At 35.8% G+C, this 20,565-nt stretch overlaps 1 protein-coding gene across 1 annotated transcript in view; it reads left to right on the top strand.

Annotated features, from left to right (window-relative positions):
* The window catches only part of LOC137403608 (peroxisomal acyl-coenzyme A oxidase 3-like), a 36,426-nt gene extending 28,058 nt beyond the window's left edge, over positions 1 to 8,368 (top strand). The window contains exons 12-15 of the mRNA XM_068089578.1: positions 607 to 761; positions 4,343 to 4,478; positions 6,197 to 6,351; positions 8,004 to 8,368. Coding sequence (XP_067945679.1) covers positions 607 to 761; positions 4,343 to 4,478; positions 6,197 to 6,351; positions 8,004 to 8,126 — 569 coding nt within the window. The 3' untranslated portion in view covers positions 8,127 to 8,368. The remainder of the gene's footprint in view (positions 1 to 606; positions 762 to 4,342; positions 4,479 to 6,196; positions 6,352 to 8,003) is intronic.
* Positions 8,369 to 20,565: the final 12,197 nt, after the last annotated feature.

Raw genomic sequence — 20,565 nt, 5'->3', positions numbered from 1 at the left:
CTGGCGACAACTTTGTGTGGTAGGACCCCCGAAATGCAAAATCGAAATGCAGAAATGTAATTTTTTTTGTCAGGAAATAAAAAATTTCTTATAAAATCTAAAAATTATCCTTAACAGAAAAATCTGAAAACTTATGGGAGCGCTATACTTGGACATGTAACAGGACCAGTGTTTTATTTGAAAGTAAGAGAGAGTATTATACTTGAATAAGCGTCATTGTTGGGTTATTACAGTAAATGCTCACTCAGCTATTACATGATCAATAATGAACATGTATAGTATATGAGTATAGTACTGCTGCTGAAAAGCTTTCCTCAATTAATAACCTAATTCTATCCTTCTGATATATGCTCCAATTTCTGAGTAATATGAATGTTGGCTAAATGAGTTTAGCTCGTGGTTTTTATTCTTTTTAGTAAAAATAAATTAGAATCACCAAAGACTAAAAGTACTATTAATGCTTTAACACATTTCCTACACAAAGATTAGCAGATACATTAGCATACATGCGAGTGATCGGTAAAAACCCAACTATTTTTATTGCGAACAATATAACACTGAATTATATCTAGGCTTGGCTTCAGTGTCAACTTTATCATATTTCAGTCGCTCTGGATGCCTACAAATGGCTTGTTTGCTTCTTGTTTGAGGAAAGTAAGGAGAGACTAGAAGTTCAAGAGAAGGAGATGAAATGTTCATTTACTAGTCGTAACAATAGTCAGGTCTACTACTGCAGAAGCCTTGCTCTAGCATTTATCGAGGTACGTCTATTGTATTAGCTGATACCTCTATGTTTTTCTAATAAAATGGCCTCATGAAGGTCCATCCTTCACATACTTGTTAGAAGATCAACTGCTATGCGCATTCATGTACTTTATCATTCGTAATTGTCGATCGTTTAACTCATTTGCAACCATCATGGGTTGACTCACAAGACAACATATTTGTTAAAAAGTAATTGTTGTCAATTGTTTAAGCATTCGTCTACTCAATATTGGAAAACCAAGCACTAGCGCAACTATCATGCATATCAATATTTGTCAATAATAGTCATTGAACAGGCACGTGATTGGGTATATAATTTCATGAGGTCATGTGTCGATCAGGTGAATTATTGAAGACCTGTCACCGAGAGTATAAGTTCCAGGGTTATTCATCGACTTTAGTACATAACTGTTTCCTACTGTAGGACAAAGGACTCGGCATTTATAACTGTTTCCTACTGTAGGACAAAGGGCTCGGCATTTTCCTTCTAATATATAATATCCTTTGCCTCTTGTTTCATGTTGTTATATCAAAATTGCTCTATTTCATCTCTCTATTTCATCTCTCTATTTCATCTCTCTATTTCATCTCTCTATTTCATCTCTCTATTTCATCTCTCTATTTCATCTCTCTATTTCATCTCTCTATTTCATCTCTCTATTTCATCTCTCTATTTCATCTCTCTATTTCATCTCTCTATTTCATCTCTCTATTTCATCTCTCTATTTCATCTCTCTATTTCATCTCTCTATTTCATCTCTCTATTTCATCTCTCTATTTCATCTCTCTATTTCATCTCTCTATTTCATCTCTCTATTTCATCTCTCTATTTCATCTCTCTATTTCATCTCTCTATTTCATCTCTCTATCTCATCTCTCTATTTCATCTCTCTATTTCATCTCTCTATTTCATCTCTCTATTTCATCTCTCTATTTCATCTCTCTATTTCTTGTTTGGCCTCCTATTATCTTTCCATATCTGATCCCTATCTCTGTTCCTTATCGTTCATCTGCTTGTATTTTCCATCATTCTTCTAATATGCCCAGCCCATGCTTTTCTCTTTTAAATTTTTAAGTATGTCCTTCGCTTAGGTTGTGATCAAACTCATTCATTTGATTTTTATCATCATTTACCAAGCCTAAGATTCTTCCCATCATTTTCTGGGTGGTTTGCAGCGTTTTCTCTAAGTTCTAATCTTTCTCTAATGTGAAGGGTGGCTCACCTTAATGCTTTCTCCGCTGCATTTGGTTTCTTCTACTAATTTATATATTTTGTTGCCTTATGTCTTCTCTTATTTTCTTCTTGATTGTTTTGTCTGCTTCAACATACTCTCGTGTTTCTCCTGGCATACTTACCACTGTCTTGCATATATTTCTGTGAAGTTCTCCTTTCCTCAATCAAACACTTAGTCTCTGCACTCATTTTGAGCTGCCTCCCCAGCTTTATGGCCAATTCGGTTGCATGGTGTTGTACATGTTTGCCGAGTCCGCTGTGTTCTCATCAAGTCTTTCCAAACGACTAAATGTGTTCTTGAGCAAAATTTGCAACTCATATTGTTTTCTGCAGCAGTTGCTCTGCATCTACTGTCCTTTGTTTTGGTCATGGACTTCTTTCTTTTCGGATTTCAATCTTAAGATCTCATAGTTACATTTTGTTGTCACTTTGTTAAATCTGTTGATTGTTCTCACATCTGCAAAACTTTCTGGTTTGTTGATCATCATATAGTCTATCTCGTTCATGTTCCTACCATTTGTGCCTTGCCGAGTCCATCTTCACCAATTTTTTTTGGAATGAGTTCATTATCTTTAATTTGTTTATTATTGCCCATTCCACCATTCCATTAGTGTTCTATCGCGACCGTTTCTATCTCCTATACCAAACATTCCTATAGCTTGTTCCTTCAGATCTTTTTTAAAGGTTGTCTTGCAACAAAATTCACATTACAGTTATTTAGTATCAAAAGATTCACCACATCTTACTCTGTTGTGTTGTAGGTGCTAAATATGTGGAAATGTGATTACAAGCTCTTAAAAGCTAAAAAATGAAAAGCCGCCGTAGATTGGAATCTGTTTATTTCTCTGACGTAGTCATTACAGTTTGGTTATTGTCTTGTCGCGTGATGCTCTCACGTGAATTGAAAGGCCAATAAAAAGCTCAATATAAAACTTATCGTAGCACTAGTTTATGACAAACACTTCGGGTTTTACCGAAGACCCCGTATCAAATATAGATGCTCGCTACTTTACAGTTTTGTTTCGGCTTGATCTAATCGTCAAGTCGTAATCTGATCATGTGACCCAATACTTTGCAAATAATTTGTGCAGAACTTTTCGATTATCACAGGTGACCAACAGGCTCATCTTGATTATCAGACAATGATATGTATTCCTTCGAGCTGAGGTTAAAAAATTAAAGGAAATTTTTACGGTAAGATATCACTGCTAAAAGTGGCAGCATTACAATGACGATAAAATAGACGTGTAAGAACAATAGACATGGTTTTATTGAATGCGTGAAGAATATTAATTGAGAAAATATTTCGACGAATAAGGTTGCATGAAATTGTAAACAGAAACCGTTTCCCACAGCTACGTCACATTTTAGCTGTTTTGGAAAGAGAATCCAAACTACGGCGGTCTCGTGTGGCTGCAATTAACTGTTCGTTTTTTAGCTTTTAAGAGCTTGTAATCACATTCCCACATATTTTGCACCTGCAACACAACAGAGTAAGACATGGTGAATCTTTTGATATCAAATAACTGTAATGTGAATTTTGTTGCAAGTCAACCTTTAATTACTTCTGTGGCATTAGAATCACCCACCAAAATTGTATAATCACTGTCATTCTATAGTTGTTCCACGATATCGACATGCATGTCTGACACTTTATCTGTGGCACTTGTGCTTGGCATATACACTTGAATTATTTTTGTTGTATGTTTTTAACGTTAAGTTAAGTGATGTTAACTTGTTAAGTTATGTTAAGGATCTTAATGTTAAGTTTTTTTAAGTCAGGTGTTAATATGTTTACTTCAGAATATTGTCTTACAAGTTTCGGTGAATCAGAAACCCTACTCTTTGTTGCCTATTTAGCCTGCCTGTGGTAGAGAATGTCCGGACTGGTTAGTATGCTGAATCTTTGAATCACTTGTCTCGAAATGTCTCACTTGATCCCAAGTCCTTAAGTTCAAGTTGATGTATCATCAACTCAACTCTTGAGGTTCTGACATTGTCTGTTAATATTCTAAACCCTCTTGCATTCCCTTCCCCCTCCCCTGCGTTTGTTGTCACCTGTTAAGATGCAGATTTTTAGCACTTCCTGTTTTCTGCTTGTCTGTATCAAGGTCACTTCTCGGATCCATGGCATTCTTGCTGCTGGGGACTGGAGGCTGTGGTTTATTTAATTTTCTCATGTTGGAGTATTAGGCGTACTCCTCTGCATTGCAAGGTGCAAGATGATGATTTTAAGTGACATCATCACTAGTCTATGCAAGGCAGGGTGCCTATTCGCCAATGTGTAAAACCACCTGCATACCAGAGTTATTAGCAAACTTATTAATTTGGTTCTCATTGCAGTTGGTGGTTATTGAAAGATTCTATAACGAAGTTGAGAGTGAGACAACTCCAAAAGACCTGAAGCCTGTGTTGGGGAAGCTGGCAGCACTTTACTCATTGTGGAGCCTTGAGAGGCACCTTGGTACTCTCTATCAAGGTATTAGTTTAACCGTTCAATTTACCATAAAACCCCTAATTGAACGCCTTGGCGCTCTATTTTTTAACCCTTTCTCTATAATGGCGGTCAATTGCAGGTGGCATTCAACTAGAGACTGGTGTTGTATTTTTCAGATAGCTTGTCAGAATTTTGGGAAAATAAGTTTAGCCCTTTTACCGGCGAAGCGAATGTCATCTATATTTTGCCTTCTCTTTCTGGTGGTGATGTTAAACCTTTTGGATGCAATAAATCCATTAACTTTCTCCAATTCGCCAAATATCTCCTAATAAATATGGATAGAGAAACTGAGAAATATCTCTACCAGTTGAAATCTATTACTTGCAATTAACTTTTTGATGTTGATGATGATATTATAGCCCGTGCCCTTCTTTGCAATATGTTGAAGCTTTCAATTTTTACTTCATTTTAAATTTGAAGACATATTTTTATTTTATAACTGTATTTAAGAATGTTGCATAAAAGCTCATAGCACTCATTGATATGTTTGCTACAGTTTGCAGCAAAACTAGCCTTTTATGTGCAATAGAAGAGGAGTTACGAGCGTCGATCTCGTGTAAGCCTGGTTAAGGTAACCCTAAGGACCTAAGGATGCTTTTAAATAATATGCTATAAATCTGCAAATTTATAATGATAATCAATCAAATGCTACGATTATATATATTCATGAACAAGTGACATAAATGAACCATACTTATATGACATGCACAAACAAGTGACATAAATGAACCGTACTTATATGACATGCAGAAACAAGTGACATGATATGAACCATACTTATATGACATGCGGAAACAAGTGACATGAATGAACCATACTTATATGACATGCGGAAACAAGTGACATAAATGAACCATACTTATATGACATGCAGAAACAAGTGACATGAATGAACCATACTTATATGACATGTGGAAACAAGTGACATGAATGAACCATGCTTATATGACATGCGGTAACAAGTGACATGAATGAACCATACTTATAATAGATGCAAAAACAAAAATTAAAGTTTTTTAAAACAAAAATGTTTGCATCGTTTGCTCGGATAGGCAGGTTTTGATCATTGCATTCGATGGAACTAACATCTTGTGGTTGTCCAATACCTTCCACGATGTTTTCTGACCTAAACTCTTTGTCTGCACTGCTGAACTGGTCAATATTAGCATTCAAACAATTTTTGGCAGAGCAGAACTTTTACGCGTTGCTTTTAACACAAATGCAACCCGTAAACATTTTGTTCGTTAAACGTAACCTTTGACCTCAAACCATTTGAGTAAATATAATCCATTTTTATATAGATTTACATCAAAGTATCAAAACCGAGTTAAACAAAAAAACTAATAGTATCCTGAAACCGTCATTAATTGTTTTTATGGTGTTGCTTTCAAAGTTTTAACAACCAAAAAGCGAAAAGCTTTGGAGTTGGACAACGAGAGAATTGATTGTTATTATTGTAGATGATTTATTATTAATAGGATTTTGTGGACACGTTTTTCCTGCTCACTTGATGTTATGGGTTCATAAAGATCAAAAATTGGTGGTCAAATGGAGCTAGGGTTCAAATAAAGAGTGGTGCTCTATTTTTCAACCCTACTTCCATAGTGGCGTTCAAGTAGAGGTGACGTTCAAATAGTGGTTGTCCAATATCAGATATTATGGTATATCAAGGTAATGGTTTATTATACTTTATATCGCAGGTGGCTACTTCAACACTAACCACTCTACCAAAATTCTGCGTCACACCATTCTTGAGCTCTGTTCGGAGTTAAAAGATGATGCTGTATCTCTTGTTGACGCCCTGGCACCTCCGGACTTCATACTTGGATCTCCAATAGGTAGAGCCGATGGGCAGGTGAGTGTTCACTCACATAACACGAGTGTGGCCTTTTTCTTTCACATCTTTTTTGAAGTGTAAAGTTACGGCCACACGTAACAAAGTTTTCGTTCATTCTGACCAAAATCACGAGATGAACGAAAAACGCGGCCGAAATTCACAGAATTGTGAGAGCTGTGCATTATTGCTGCACGATAACACGATATAATTCGATATGACAATATATTTTAGTGGATGATTTTATATTTGGTCAGTTTTCAAGTCGATATGAATATCGAAGCCGATATTTTATCGAAATATCAGCTGATTTTATTTTGCAAAAATGGAGTTGTCTGTCCTTTTTATTGTAATAAGGTGACAACTCCTGTTTTCCAATCAATATTAACCAATATCCTCTCATATCGTTCATGTTAAAACCTAACACTATATATCAAAAGAAGACAACTCCAATGTTCGATATTTATCGATATATTTTGAGACCAAATAATCGAATGTACATGCAAAGATAGCGTGCAGCACTACTGTGCATGCCTACCAAAATCGTCGACGAAGCGCTTTGAATTGGCTAAACAAATTATTAGCGAGCACGATTCTAGCAGCCTTTGATATTTATATAGTCCAAGACACATAACGCGACACGCAAAAAAATACTAACGCGATTTGCCATAGTGAATACGATGCAACAGACTTAATTGCGCTAAAGATGGCAACTCTTTTCACAACAGAACTTTTGCTGCTAAAAAGAAATTAATATTATTAAAAAAGAATCGATTTGTAACCATGCTTCCGAACAATAAAGAATCAACAATATTGCAACCGAGTCAGTTGCATCGTACTCACTATGGCAAATCGCGTTAGTATTTTCCTTGTTTGTCGTGTTTTTGTTTTGAACTATATAAACTGCAAAAGCTGCTAGAATCGTCTTCGCTAATAATTTGTTTGGCCAATTAAAAGCGTTTCGTCGACGATTTCGCTGTGCATGCACATCTCAGACAATTCTGTGAATTTCGGCCGAATAATTCTGTGTTTTTCATTCATTTCGTGATTTTGGTCAAAATGAATGAAAAATTCGTTACATGTCGCCATACCTTTAGGCTTCACTTTGAAACGTAAAAGGAGCGAAAATAAAGTTCATCATTCTTTATGAACAGTTTCAGTAGTAGTATAACTCCAAGTTATCCTCTGTTCACTCGTTATCGTGAGCGCGACATGTCATGAACTTGAAGGCCGTTGTAGTTCAACAAGCGGCACATTGAAAAATGACCAACTTCTATGACTGCTAGTTTTCCCTTGCAGTGGTAGCAGAGGATAACTCCAAGTTATCCTCTGCTATGGCCAACTTCTATGACTGCTAGTTTTCCCTTGCAGTGGTAGCAGAGGATAACTCCAAGTTATCCTCTGCTATGAGCAACTTCTATGACTGCTAGTTTTCCCTTGCAGTGGTAGCAGAGGATAACTCCAAGTTATCCTCTGCTATGAGCAACTTCTATGACTGCTAGTTTTCCCTTGCAGTGGTAGCAGAGGATAACTCCAAGTTATCCTCTGCTATGAGCAACTTCTATGACTGCTAGTTTTCCCTTGCAGTGGTAGCAGAGGATAACTCCAAGTTATCCTCTGCTATGAGCAACTTCTATGACTGCTGCTTCATTAGGAGTGGGTATCTTTTCTAGATTTACCAGAACCTCTACAACGCGATGCTGCAGGGAAACGAGGTGCTGGATAGACCTAGTTATTGGAGGCAGTTTGTTGAGGACAAGCCTGTTATTGGTTCAAGAAAGGTGGCTAAGTTGTAAAACTCTCATGCTATCTGCTCCTGACATCATTCATCTTGGACCATAGAATTGTTCTATTTATTTTTAATTATAAGCTGTTTTGATATCGTTTGTCTTTTTTATATTAATGGTCTCATAATTCCAAAGACTGTCTGATTCAGCACAGTTAGCGTCAAACATTTTATTTCATCTACATTACTAAATGCTACATTACTAAATACTACATTACTAAATACTACATTACTAAATAGACCACTCTGTCACTCAAACTTGTTTCTATTTGTTTTCCTGTATACAATAGATACTCCTATAACATTAACCGCCTTTAACATAAATTTCTCTCAAAGTAAAGAATCTATGTAAAGTTTTTGTTTCGTATTACATAGGAAGTTCCTTGAAACGTAAAGTGTCAAGTCAGTGCAAGTTCTCAATATTGATTGGAATACGAAAGTCCGATCGTTAGCCTCTCTTGCCGTGTTTGAGAGAGAAAATAGGGGTATAGGAGGTATACTCTATCATACAAGCTAGTATCCTGGCTGTCTATTACACTGTGAGAGATTGTCAGCTGTGCTGATAAAGTACAGAGAATAAGTATGTGTACAGTTATTCAGAAATACTTAGAGTCCGTCGATCGGTGCAGCTGTTAGAGTGTCAGTCTACCGATATAAATATTTCATCCTAACCTTTAATCCTGGATTCGGAAACATGTTCATGACAAAACATGAAAAGTTGGTCTAAATTAACATTGAAGATGTGCATTCCCCATAATGTAACATGAAATTGCTGTAATCGTTATGTGCTCTAAAACCAAGTAATAAACCAATAATACTACAATTACTGTACAGGCATTAAGTTGATGACACAAACCAATAATACCACAATTACTGTACAGGCATTAAGTTGATGACACAAACCAATAATACCACAATTACTGTACAGGCATTAAGTTGATGACACAAACCAATAATACTACAATTACTGTACAGGCATTAAGTTGATGACACAAACCAATAATACCACAATTACTGTACAGGCATTAAGTTGATGACACAAACCAATAATACCACAATTACTGTACAGGCATTAAGTTGATGACACAAACCAATAATACTACAATTACTGTACAGGCATTAAGTTGATGACACAAACCAATAATACCACAATTACTGTACAGGCATTAAGTTGATGACACAAACCAATAATACCACAATTACTGTACAGGCATTAAGTTGATGACACAAACCAATAATACCACAATTACTGTACAGGCATTAAGTTGATGACACAAACCAATAATACTACAATTACTGTACAGGCATTAAGTTGATGACACAAACCAATAATACCACAATTACTGTACAGGCATTAAGATTAATACCACAATTACTGTACAGGCATTAAGATTAATACCACAATTACTGTACAGTCATTAAGATTAATACCACAATTACTGTACAGGCATTAAGAATAATACCACAATTACTGTACAGGCATTAAGAATAATACCACAATTACTGTACAGGCATTAAGATTAATAGCTGTTCAGTTTTTTTCTATTTGAAGGGCTAAAAGTATAGGTCTGGGAAGTTACATATATTTCATTGTTCGTATAATACAATCTCTATAACATAAACATTCTCGGGACAGATTATTCATCTTGTAGGAGCATCTACTGTATATAGTAAATTCTACATCAGTCATCTATATGTATATTTCTCAAAGTTTGTCGTCTGTTTTTGGTATGTCCAGCTATAGCTATTGATACCTTGGAATAACGATTCCGTGTCGCAAAAGATTTGAACTATGACCCTCCAGTTCACCAGTCAGACACCATACCAACTCAGCCGCATGAACTCTATAATTTCAGTAGCCGATATATGTCGCTATATGGTAGCAAATACGCGACGGCTTTGCATACTACGCAGGATGATGTCCTAACAACACCGAGAGGGTAGCTCTTATTAGTATGCTTCCTCAAATTATGCATTGGCAATGTGACAGGCTAATAGCAAGTGGTAGGCAACTCTCATTACCTCTCATTGTTTATAAGCTGATTTTTAACACCGGGTAGCACAGCTAGTTATTCTTAACAACTCAGTATTTTTATTGAACATAGCAATGGTATCAATTGATGATTTCAAATAAATTATTTCAATGTCAATTTAACGTTAACTCGTTAACAAACAAACTTTTTACTTTGATTTAAACTTTGAATAAAAAACTGGCAGACAGGAAATACTCCCAGATATAAATATTGACATCTTACTACTAGCTGTCTCGAAAGTATCAGGTCTCACCAAGACCAATATGCTAGAGAACATTATGGAACCCCTGTCTATGCAATAGTCCGCTAAGTGTATTTGGAGATGAGTAATATACCAGTTTTACTAATATTAGGCAGTAACTTTTACCTTCGTGATATCATGCCTGTTTTATGCATCACATCGGGCTCTATACAATAAAAATGCTAAGGGAGGTATTGGTAACATACCTTTACACAAATTTAAATGGTGAGGTTGCCAGCTGGTTTCAGTAAAGAGTTTTCATGAAGAGATCGGAGGTGAAATAGAGGCTGGTTTTGCTCTCCCATCTTAATCAATTGCCTGGCAGTAAGGTTCTTCATCTTGCAATGGTGGTCTTACAGCTCTGACATTTGCTAAAGTTCTGCAAGAAGTCCCATCGGCCCCATACATGCACTTGACACAATGCAAAACGTCTGCAACTAAAACCAGATCCAGCTCTTTTTTGCAAAGGTTGAACAATGTACTTTGCAAAAACTCTAGAATAACACATACAAGCCTTTCACAAAGTTCTATTTTTATAATATTACAGGAAGTAATATTTTTTTGCAAATGAGGTCAGAGTGGCCTAGGTATGTAACAGAAAACATGGTAGCGGTGCATCTTAGGTCGTACAAAGTGCATACAAACGCATGCGCAACGGACATACTAGGCACTTGCAACACAAACATTGTGGATACAACGCCGACACAAGTAATTAACAACGCATGCAATACAACGTGACACTGTTAACACATTAATATTATTAATAATATTAATGAGTAATAATAGTAATTATATTATTATTCAATATTCTATTAATAGTATTGCAATCGCCGACACAAGTAATTAATAACCCATGCAATACAACGTGACACTGTTAACACATTAATATTATTAATAATATTAATGTGTAATAACAATAGTAGTAATAACATTATATTATTATTGAATATTCTATTTATATTTATAGTCTGTTGATGAAACAGGTCTAAAACATTACACAAAGTATTTTATTTATTTTCTATTGATAGTTGTATGTGCGTTGGGATGATAGTTGTATGTTCGTTATACCAACCTAAGATGCACCATTACCGAAAAAATGAACATGTCTATTAGGAGTTGTGTGCTTGTTATTTGCATGCATATGGGATATCAACTCACTGTCACAACTATTAATTTTTACCAGTTATGAAGATAGGAACTGCTAGAGATTGAGATTGCATAATGATAGCAATGTAGAGACTCTATCCACATGTATTCGATAAGAATAAACAATCGTAGCTTATGAGGTAGTGAAAATCAATCTGAAGGCTTTGTAGACTAAGTGCGAGTCGAGAAGCATTGTTAAGTCCTTCCATTTTAGGACCTAGGCCTAGGAATAAACATGGTTTTTCATAGCAATTCCTTAAGAGGGTTGTATAACTATAGCATATGTATTGTCTCCCCTGTCTAGCAACTTTGAAGGGCCGTAACTGGCAACCATTTCCACGTAGGAACCTAAAACCTTCGATTTGTACCTAACTTGACATGCTCTTTAAGATGGAACTAGTTTTGAAACAATCTGTGACGGGCCAGCACACACTTCGGTGAAACCTGATGGAATGGCCCATACACTAAAACAGACTTCGTCACCTACTTTTAGCTAATGAGTTAAACCAACAAGTATTCTGGTGTGGTTAGAATGTGATCCTGGTTAGAATGTGACAATTCAGGCTACTGCATTAGTAGCTTAGTCTGTGACCTTATACTAAAGTCTTGACCTCATACTAAGGCCTTAACCTTATAGTAAGGCCTTTAGATTATACTAAGGCCTTGATCTCATGCTGTAGTTTTGACCTTTTAGTAAGGCCTTGACCTCATACCACCGCTTTGACCTCATACTACCACCTTGACCTCATACTACCGCCTTGACCTCATACTAAGCTTATAATCTCAACTATATACATATGTCATGTACATCACAAAGCATAAATTAGTTGTTTTATTTGTATTCAAATTATTTCTTTTTTTGACGGGGAAAAAATCGAATCATCTCTAAAACATTTTGTTTAGTCTTTATGAAGGGCTAACATTTAAAAAAACATCCACTGATACTATAAAAAATTGTTCCCTCTGAATATGAGACTATAGGAAATCAGGTATTATAATATAGCTTCAGGGTTGTATTACATTATATATTATTATAATAATATCATAATATATTATATACATATCATATATTATAATCAGAGTTGCTGTTGGAAAAACATAGTAAGATTGAAGTAAACAAGGTTTTGGTCAACAATTTTTTTTTTTTATTCAAATTGGCAATAAAAAAATAATTCCCATTTAACAAATTGACTCGGTAGGTGAAGTATAATAGGAGTTGTGTTTTCAATTGCCTGTAGCGGATAACTCTACAATAATAACTAATTTCAATTGTACAGCTGCCGTCATAGATATTGCACTTGTTATCTTTGGCTTACTGCCCGAGTATGACCCAGCCCAAATTTCATCTCATTAGTAGATGGTTCATGTATTGACAGTGTTAGCTAATCTTATCACATCACTGGGAAAAAATACTGTCCGCTGACAGGTGTCGCAGTGTGCTCCTACAAACGAGTAACAGTTGACACCCAGTTTAATCATTTCATATCCTTAGTCATGCACAGGGAGAGCCTGTCACTCAGCGTGCAATTATTCCACTTCTCTACTTGTATCAGGATAAATATTGCAAACATCCATTTTAAACAGATGTTTATCAATGTTTGGTTAAGCATTTGGGCAGTAGCTAAGGAATAGATTAGGGTACTGATAGGAAGCTTATTCCAATAACTTCTCTACCTCTTCTCGTCATCTTCACCAGCTCTTACTCAAGCTATAAGTACGAGTGTCACGTCTTGGGCAGTTTGTTAACCAATTAGAAGTTGACTGGACGTTGTAACTCATCACAGCTCTCTTTGTCTCGCTGCCTGACTTTGACATTCTGCCAGTTCTCATGTCAACATCAAGTAAGTGTTAACTATTTTATTTTTGTAGGAGCACACTGCTATACGACATGTGTCAGCACATCGCATTTGTATTAGTGATGTGTTAAGGCTAGCTAACACTTTCCATTGTGTGAACCATTATAATTGGACAGCTCCGCTTAAAGGTTGACTTACAACAAAGTTCACATTACAGTTATTTGATATGAAAAGATTCACCATGTCTTACTTTGTTGTGTTGTGGGTGCAAAATATGTGGAAATGCAAATACAAGCTCTTAAAAGCTCAAAATCGAACAGTTAATCGCAGCCACACGAGACCGCCGTAGTTTGGATTCTCTTTTCAAAACGGCTCAAATGTGACGTAGCTGTGTTAGATGGTTTCTGTTTACACTTTCATGCAACATTATTCGTCGAAATATTTTCACAAATATACTTTACGCATTCAATAAAACCATGTCTATTGTTGTTACGCGTCGGTTTTATCGTCATTGTAATGCTGTCACTTTTAGCAGTGATATCTTATAACTTACCGTAAAAATTCATTTAATTTTTTAGCCTTAGCTTGAAGAAGTGCATATCATTGTCTGATAATCATGACGAGCCTGTTAGTCACTTGTGATAATCGAAAAGTGCTGCAGAAATTATTTGCGAAGTATTGGGTCACATGATCAGATTACGACTTGACGATTAGATCAAACCGAAACAAAACTTTAAAGTAGCGAGCATCTATATTTGATACGGGGTCTTCGGTAAAACCCGAAGTGTTTGTCATAAACTAGTGCTACAATAAGTTTTATATTGAGCTTTTCATTGGCCTTTCAATTCACGTGAGAACATCACATGACAAGACGATAACCAAACTGTAATGTCTACGTCAGAGCAATAAACAGATTCCAATTTACAGCGGCTTTTCGTTTTTGAGCTTTTAACAGCTTGTAATCACATTTCCACATATTTAGCACCTACAAAACAACAGAGTAAGACATGGTGAATCTTTTGATACCAAATAACTGTAATGTGAATTTTGTTGCAAGTCAACCTTTAAACAAATAGCCTATGATCAACTGCTTAGTAAAGTTTCATAAACAAGTCTAAAACACAGTTGTAATAGATACACTGCTTGAAGATACTTCATGATTACAAGTGAAACTTGCTTGATCAATTTGTCAAAGATCATTACAGCGGTGTCAGTTCTTTGTCTGTACAAAGCAATCCTTCTCAATTATTTTCTGTCATGCTCCTTAGAAAGACGAAAACGTCTTGCCCCTATAAATAATATAATATATCTGCAAAGTTGTTATTATAAGTTTACCTCTGCATAACACTTTCTTTATAAACATTGAAACAGGAAGGAAATATGAACCAGCGTAAAGAATAACTTGACTAACTGTAGCAGAAATTATTTAATATTTCATACTCCTGCTATGCGCGCCTCAGAAGTGTTCAGTGTAAACAAAACCCCTACACCACGGAGCGATTGCTCCTTTTGCACACTGACAATAACACTGCCTTCCTATGTGGCAGAGGTACAATCGCACTTCATTTTAGAACAGCAAAAAGATTCAAATTTGTGTATATAAACTTAAGTGTTTGTCCGTTTGTCGTATGTCCAGTTAATATCTATCTGTTAAATATATTAACTGCAATAAAACTAAGTTATTAAAATCGGGTTTCGACATTGTTTTCCGCATTGCATTCATTTGACATATCGGAGTTGTATTACCACTTTTTAATGAAAATAAAACAGTATGTTCCCGAGGTCACACGCTACTCCTTTGATGGAACCTTGCCTCCCTCTTATTTTCACACTCCACTATTTGAGAAGTAGCAATATATAGGTATAGAGTGTATGTAGAGCAATGATTGTAGCTAAGGTTTATGTAGAGGATGATAGAGGACGGGGGGGGGGGGGATAGCAGCAGGGAGATTATGGCTATGACCACTAACAGGAGGTGCTGCTATGCCTCAAATATTTAACAAACAATTTTTGTTAATCATGCGCAACTTTTGTTATCAAACATCTAGTTTTGTTCTATTAGTAATAAAATGCTTTGATTTTATGTAAGTTCTAATAGCTAATCTTGCTAATCACTTAATAAGGCATTTTTATATAGTCTTTTGTTGCGTTTACTATATTTATTATTGCTGATCTTTTCAGCGTAACAATTCCTGCATTCCAATGAAGATTCTGAATCTAATATTCTAGAGCGAGATCAACTTTTTCTGTCATCTATTTGTTCAACACTTGCAAGGACAAATGTTGTACTTGTACGCAGGACCCTTGATCCTCGACCATATTAACAACATTCAACCATTTAAGAGAGAGCACAACTCCTGTTGAACTGAATATCATATTGAAGCTCCAAGCTTGCAGAACTCATAGAAAAAAACAGAAGTCAATTGGAGTAAATAGTTTTTTCACCTTTCAAAGAAGTGATATTTTAGAGATAACTGAAGAAACATAATGATTGCAGTACACTGAGTCTGATAGAGTCTGTATATTTGTTATGAATAGAAAAACAAATAGTTTTAGTATAAAACTCTTCTTGCCGAGGAGATGTTTTCCAGTTTTGTTTAATTTTTAGCCTTCATCACCAACGATTTCAATTGATGTGTCATTAAAAACTGCTCTATGTCAAAAGCCATTGTTCATCTATCAGTCGGTTAGAAGTGCCCTCAGTATTTCTGTGATATCACAAGAACTAGTCGTCCAATCAACTTGAAACGCTGTAACTAGACTATGAACATATTACAGGCAAAGCTAGTTTTGTAATTTTAGGTAAACTAAAAGTGCGAACAAAAATAAAGCGTAACTACGCAGCCGAGTTTACTCTGGGGTTGGATCGAGTGGGAAAACGTTTCATCAAATTATCGTCTGCTTCAAATTGTTAAAGAACTGGCTGAAACATTTTTTCAAGCAAGCGTTTCGTTCCTTCCAAAACGCCATCTATATGAAATTATCATAGTTTAAACTAGAATCTTACGCAATTAGACTCGGTCATCATGACATAGCATTTTTATATCAGCACACCAGTTTGGTAAATTATTTTATGTAAGTAATTACTATTGGACAATTTTAGCAGATGTTGTATGGCTCTCTACAAGAAAGTGTCAAATATCTTTTAAAACGCACCCCAGTTTCCTGTTACGCTGTTTGACTTTTATTTCAGTAAATAGTCTATTGAAATATATCGCAGGAGTGCCACAGGCTACTAAAACACTTAACAGCTCTGCAGCAAATTGATCTTCACTTCTAGTGTTGATCGTCACACCATTCACTTCTCATTGTTTCATTTTTGATTGCTTGGGTAGCATACAGCTGTTTCTTCCTTTTTACAAATGGTCTGTTAAGTGCTTCAAGTATCAGCTTTCTATTTATTGACATGATGTCATATATATACCGGTCAGTATGTATATAATACAGTTAATAGGTAGCCGCCCCACTTCCTTTCCAAAAGCTAAAAGCTCCGGGTAAAACAGAACATTCATAACGAGTCTGGCAAGAGGGAGAGAAGGCTGATATTGTTTAATGAATAATCTCTTTGCAGAAAATAAAGACTCATCCCATCAGACAAAGGGACTTCGCTGACTTTCTGCTCACTAATTGAAGTCAGTGAACAGCCCTTTCCAACCTTTCTATATAAGCTACTTGTCAAGGTAAGAATTATTATTGACCTCTGGTCAACTTATCACTCTACACGAGTTGGGCGCCTACCTTTGTGATGGTTCGGTGCCATACCAGTTCCACCAGTAATAGGTTGAGTGGCTTGCAGTTCTGGTTAATATAAGCTAAGCTGCCGTGAGACTAACAGGACTTGCGACAAAAATTGCAAAAAAATCTTTAAAAAAACTTTCAGCAATAAACAGTTGTTTTTACAAATCTCAATCGGCAAATGTTATTCTATTCTACAATATTTTACAACTGTTCAGACAGAGTTGCCAGTCGTACATAAGCCTCAATGGGAGACCGATATCAGATCTGGCTGTCAAAGATTCTCAACAAATTCACACAATGATAATTGTTGCTCCTCTGCTGTTCGGCAGCCATCTTTATTGCTCGTCATTTCCTTCTTTTACTCTGAGTCCTCAGTTTCATTTCCTCATGTTTTTCTTTTTTGTCATTTCTCATGTGGCTGCTGCCCTCTCCCACACTTCATTACGTCTGATGCAAAGCACGCCCGGCTGGTCACCGCAAGGACCTATTAAGCATCAGCATCGTCAGTCATGACAGGTACCTGTCTCAAATATAACTAAGGCTATTCTTGCCGATTTCCAGTAGTACTGTTATATCCCTTCCTGTCTTATATAAGCCATGTCTAAAAGACACCCAGCAAGCTGACTGATTTGTTGAGCCATAATAAGCCAGCTGATTAAAGTGACTTCTATAAACTATTACTATACACTGTCATGAGACACTTGCTCTACACTGCCTTGAAATTCTTGAAATCTACATGAAACTTATAAATTTATTATTTATTTTTATACAAATTAATAAGCGATATAATATAAAGGACTAAAGTGTTTTTAGTCTTGATAAGGACTTTTTTAAATTTTGATGGTTACTATAAACATAAATTTGTTTATTAAATGAAAAATCTAATTCAATTGGTTCTAAATTATAATAGATTATTTTTGTATCAAAAATATATATTATATATATTTATTATATTATGTTATTTATTAAACTCACTTTTGATTTAAACAGTATCGGTTTTTGAGCTCCCAACAGTATGTGGAATTTAGTTTCAGTCGAGCTTAATTTAATTTATTAATTTTATAATGTCCTTTTTTTAAATTTGACTCTAATCAGCATCAATATCATCAGGATTCAAACTGGTCACTAAAGGTTGAAGGTTAATACAGGTAGGTAAATGTGTAAGTGAAATATTGATGTCTAAGTAAATTGTCATAACAGTTGAGGCTTGAAGGCTTTTAGATTTAAGCACAACAGATAGACACTTGACAGTTTGTTTTCACAATCAGTCATTGGTGTGAGGGCCGGTCAAATGATCAAAACCCAGCCGCAGGCTAATATTATAAATGGAAATAAATTAACTTGCAAACAATTCGAAACTATGTTAGTTGCTCGCTTGGTTTTTCAACCTAAAGCTGGCAGCAACTTCCAAGCATGTAATAGAGCAGCCCGTAATACGGCAGCGTGTAATACGACAGCGTGTAATACGACAGCGTGTAATACGACAGCGTGTAATACGACAGCGTGTAATACAACAGCGTGTAATACGACATCGTGTCATACAGCAGCATTTAGTATGGCAGCATATAGTATTGTAGGAAATATAGCAGCGTGTAATACGACAGCGTGTAATACGACAGCGTGTAATACGACCACGTGTAATACGACAGCGTGTAATACGACAGCGTGTAATACGACAGCGTGTAATACGACAGCGTGTAATACGACAGCGTGTAATACGACAGCGTGTAATACGACAGCGTGTAATACGACAGCGTGTAATATGACAGCATGTAGTATTATCTGGCAATATCACTTTCTATCAACGAGTCTGTCAATATTGACACTTGAAAATATTGGCCACAAATGGAGATATGCCTTCCAGTTCAAGCTCTGTAAAAGTTGACCAATAGGAAAAGAGGCAGCGAGCTACATAAAATGAAATCATCCAATCGAAAAAGAAGCTGAGAAAGTTGACACTAGTTGACACAGTAGTGTGAGGTGAATTAAAAACTCTTTGTATTGAATAAACTGAATCTTTCAGTTAATGCTGTATTGATGGAGAGCATTACAGCACTTCTTTCCTTGAATGTCCCATTTTATATAGTGTAATTTTGTATAAAATTATTTTTTATCACATTCTACTTATTTAGCTCGAGCTCTTACCAGTTATTTCAGTCTTCTGCGCTCGCTCCATTTATTTTCAAGCAAAACTGTCAGTCATGCGGGCTGTAAATAGGTGCTCTGTTATGAAGAACATAGACTATTATAACCACTTGTTTTATTTGATTTAACAATGTAAAGTTCACATTTTTGGCAATCTCAAGACTGTTGAATATTTCTATCACGAGTCATCATCAATGTTTCCTGATTTTCTTTGTTCAAAGCAATCGAGAACAGAAGCAGAAAAAATGAAGCTATCAGTAGAGTGCTAATAAACCAATTCATGGAATGATTGAGTGGCCAAGGGTCAGTAGTTAGGGTCACTATGTGAGTATTTATACTCATAAGTGCTGTTAGCTGTCAAGGACTCCTCAGTTATAAGCAACGCAGACTTCTTGGAACGACCTGCTGTGATATAATATAGGGTAATACAGTTTCACATAATTGAGTGTAGTATAGCATAATTAAACTTAATGTAATATAATACAATGCTCCATGATACAATTTAATATGATATTTTACTAAAAATTCCCCTGTCATACAGCCCACAACCAAAGTGATAATGCAAAAAGAAAGGGTACTGCTGGTTGAGAAATGCAATATTAGCAGTCAAATGGCAGTGCAGAGCAATAGGAGAACTGCAATGGCAGCTGCAATGGTAGCTGTAATGTACTGGGGTGTTATTATATACAACAAACAGCAATAATGAAAGGAAAAGATGATATGTTTATATCTCTCCCTGCAATAAGAGAAATGAAATATTATAAGTAAAATGGCAAGCTGCCGTGTAATATACACAGTTTGAAAGTTGGTTGTGTTGAATGTAAAATGGTTTTGACAGCGATATGTAACAGAAAGCAAGCATTAACGCATCTGGAAGTTTTCTGCAAACTGGAGTAAACTAAAGAAATATTCTTGTCACAAAGGGGCATTGTAGTTCGGCCCTAGTTTGTAGATAAGATGTAAAGAAATCTGGCTAATGTTATAGATAATTTAAAAAACCTTCAGTAATTGGACAAAAAACTTAGGCTGATAAACTGTTCAAACATACAGTGGTATGTAATAGAAAGCAAGCATTAGCACATCGGGAAGTTTTCTGCAAACTGGAGTGAAATAAAGAAATACTCTTGTCACAAACGGGCATTGTAGTTTGGCCCTAGCTTGTAGATAAGATGTTAAGAAATCTGGCTAATGTTCTAGATAATTTAAAAACCTTCGGTAATTGGACAAAAAATTTAGGCTGATAAACTATGTACCACATTTTCATACCTGTTAATCGGTCTACACCTCAAACAGTCTACGTTAATTACAGAAACTTTCGGCAATTAAACAATGCTATAGACTGGTGAAATG

The sequence above is a fragment of the Watersipora subatra genome, chromosome 9 (assembly GCF_963576615.1).
Source record: "Watersipora subatra chromosome 9, tzWatSuba1.1, whole genome shotgun sequence".
Lineage (NCBI taxonomy): Eukaryota > Metazoa > Bryozoa > Gymnolaemata > Cheilostomatida > Watersiporidae > Watersipora > Watersipora subatra.
This window is presented reverse-complemented; position numbering and strand designations above follow the sequence as displayed.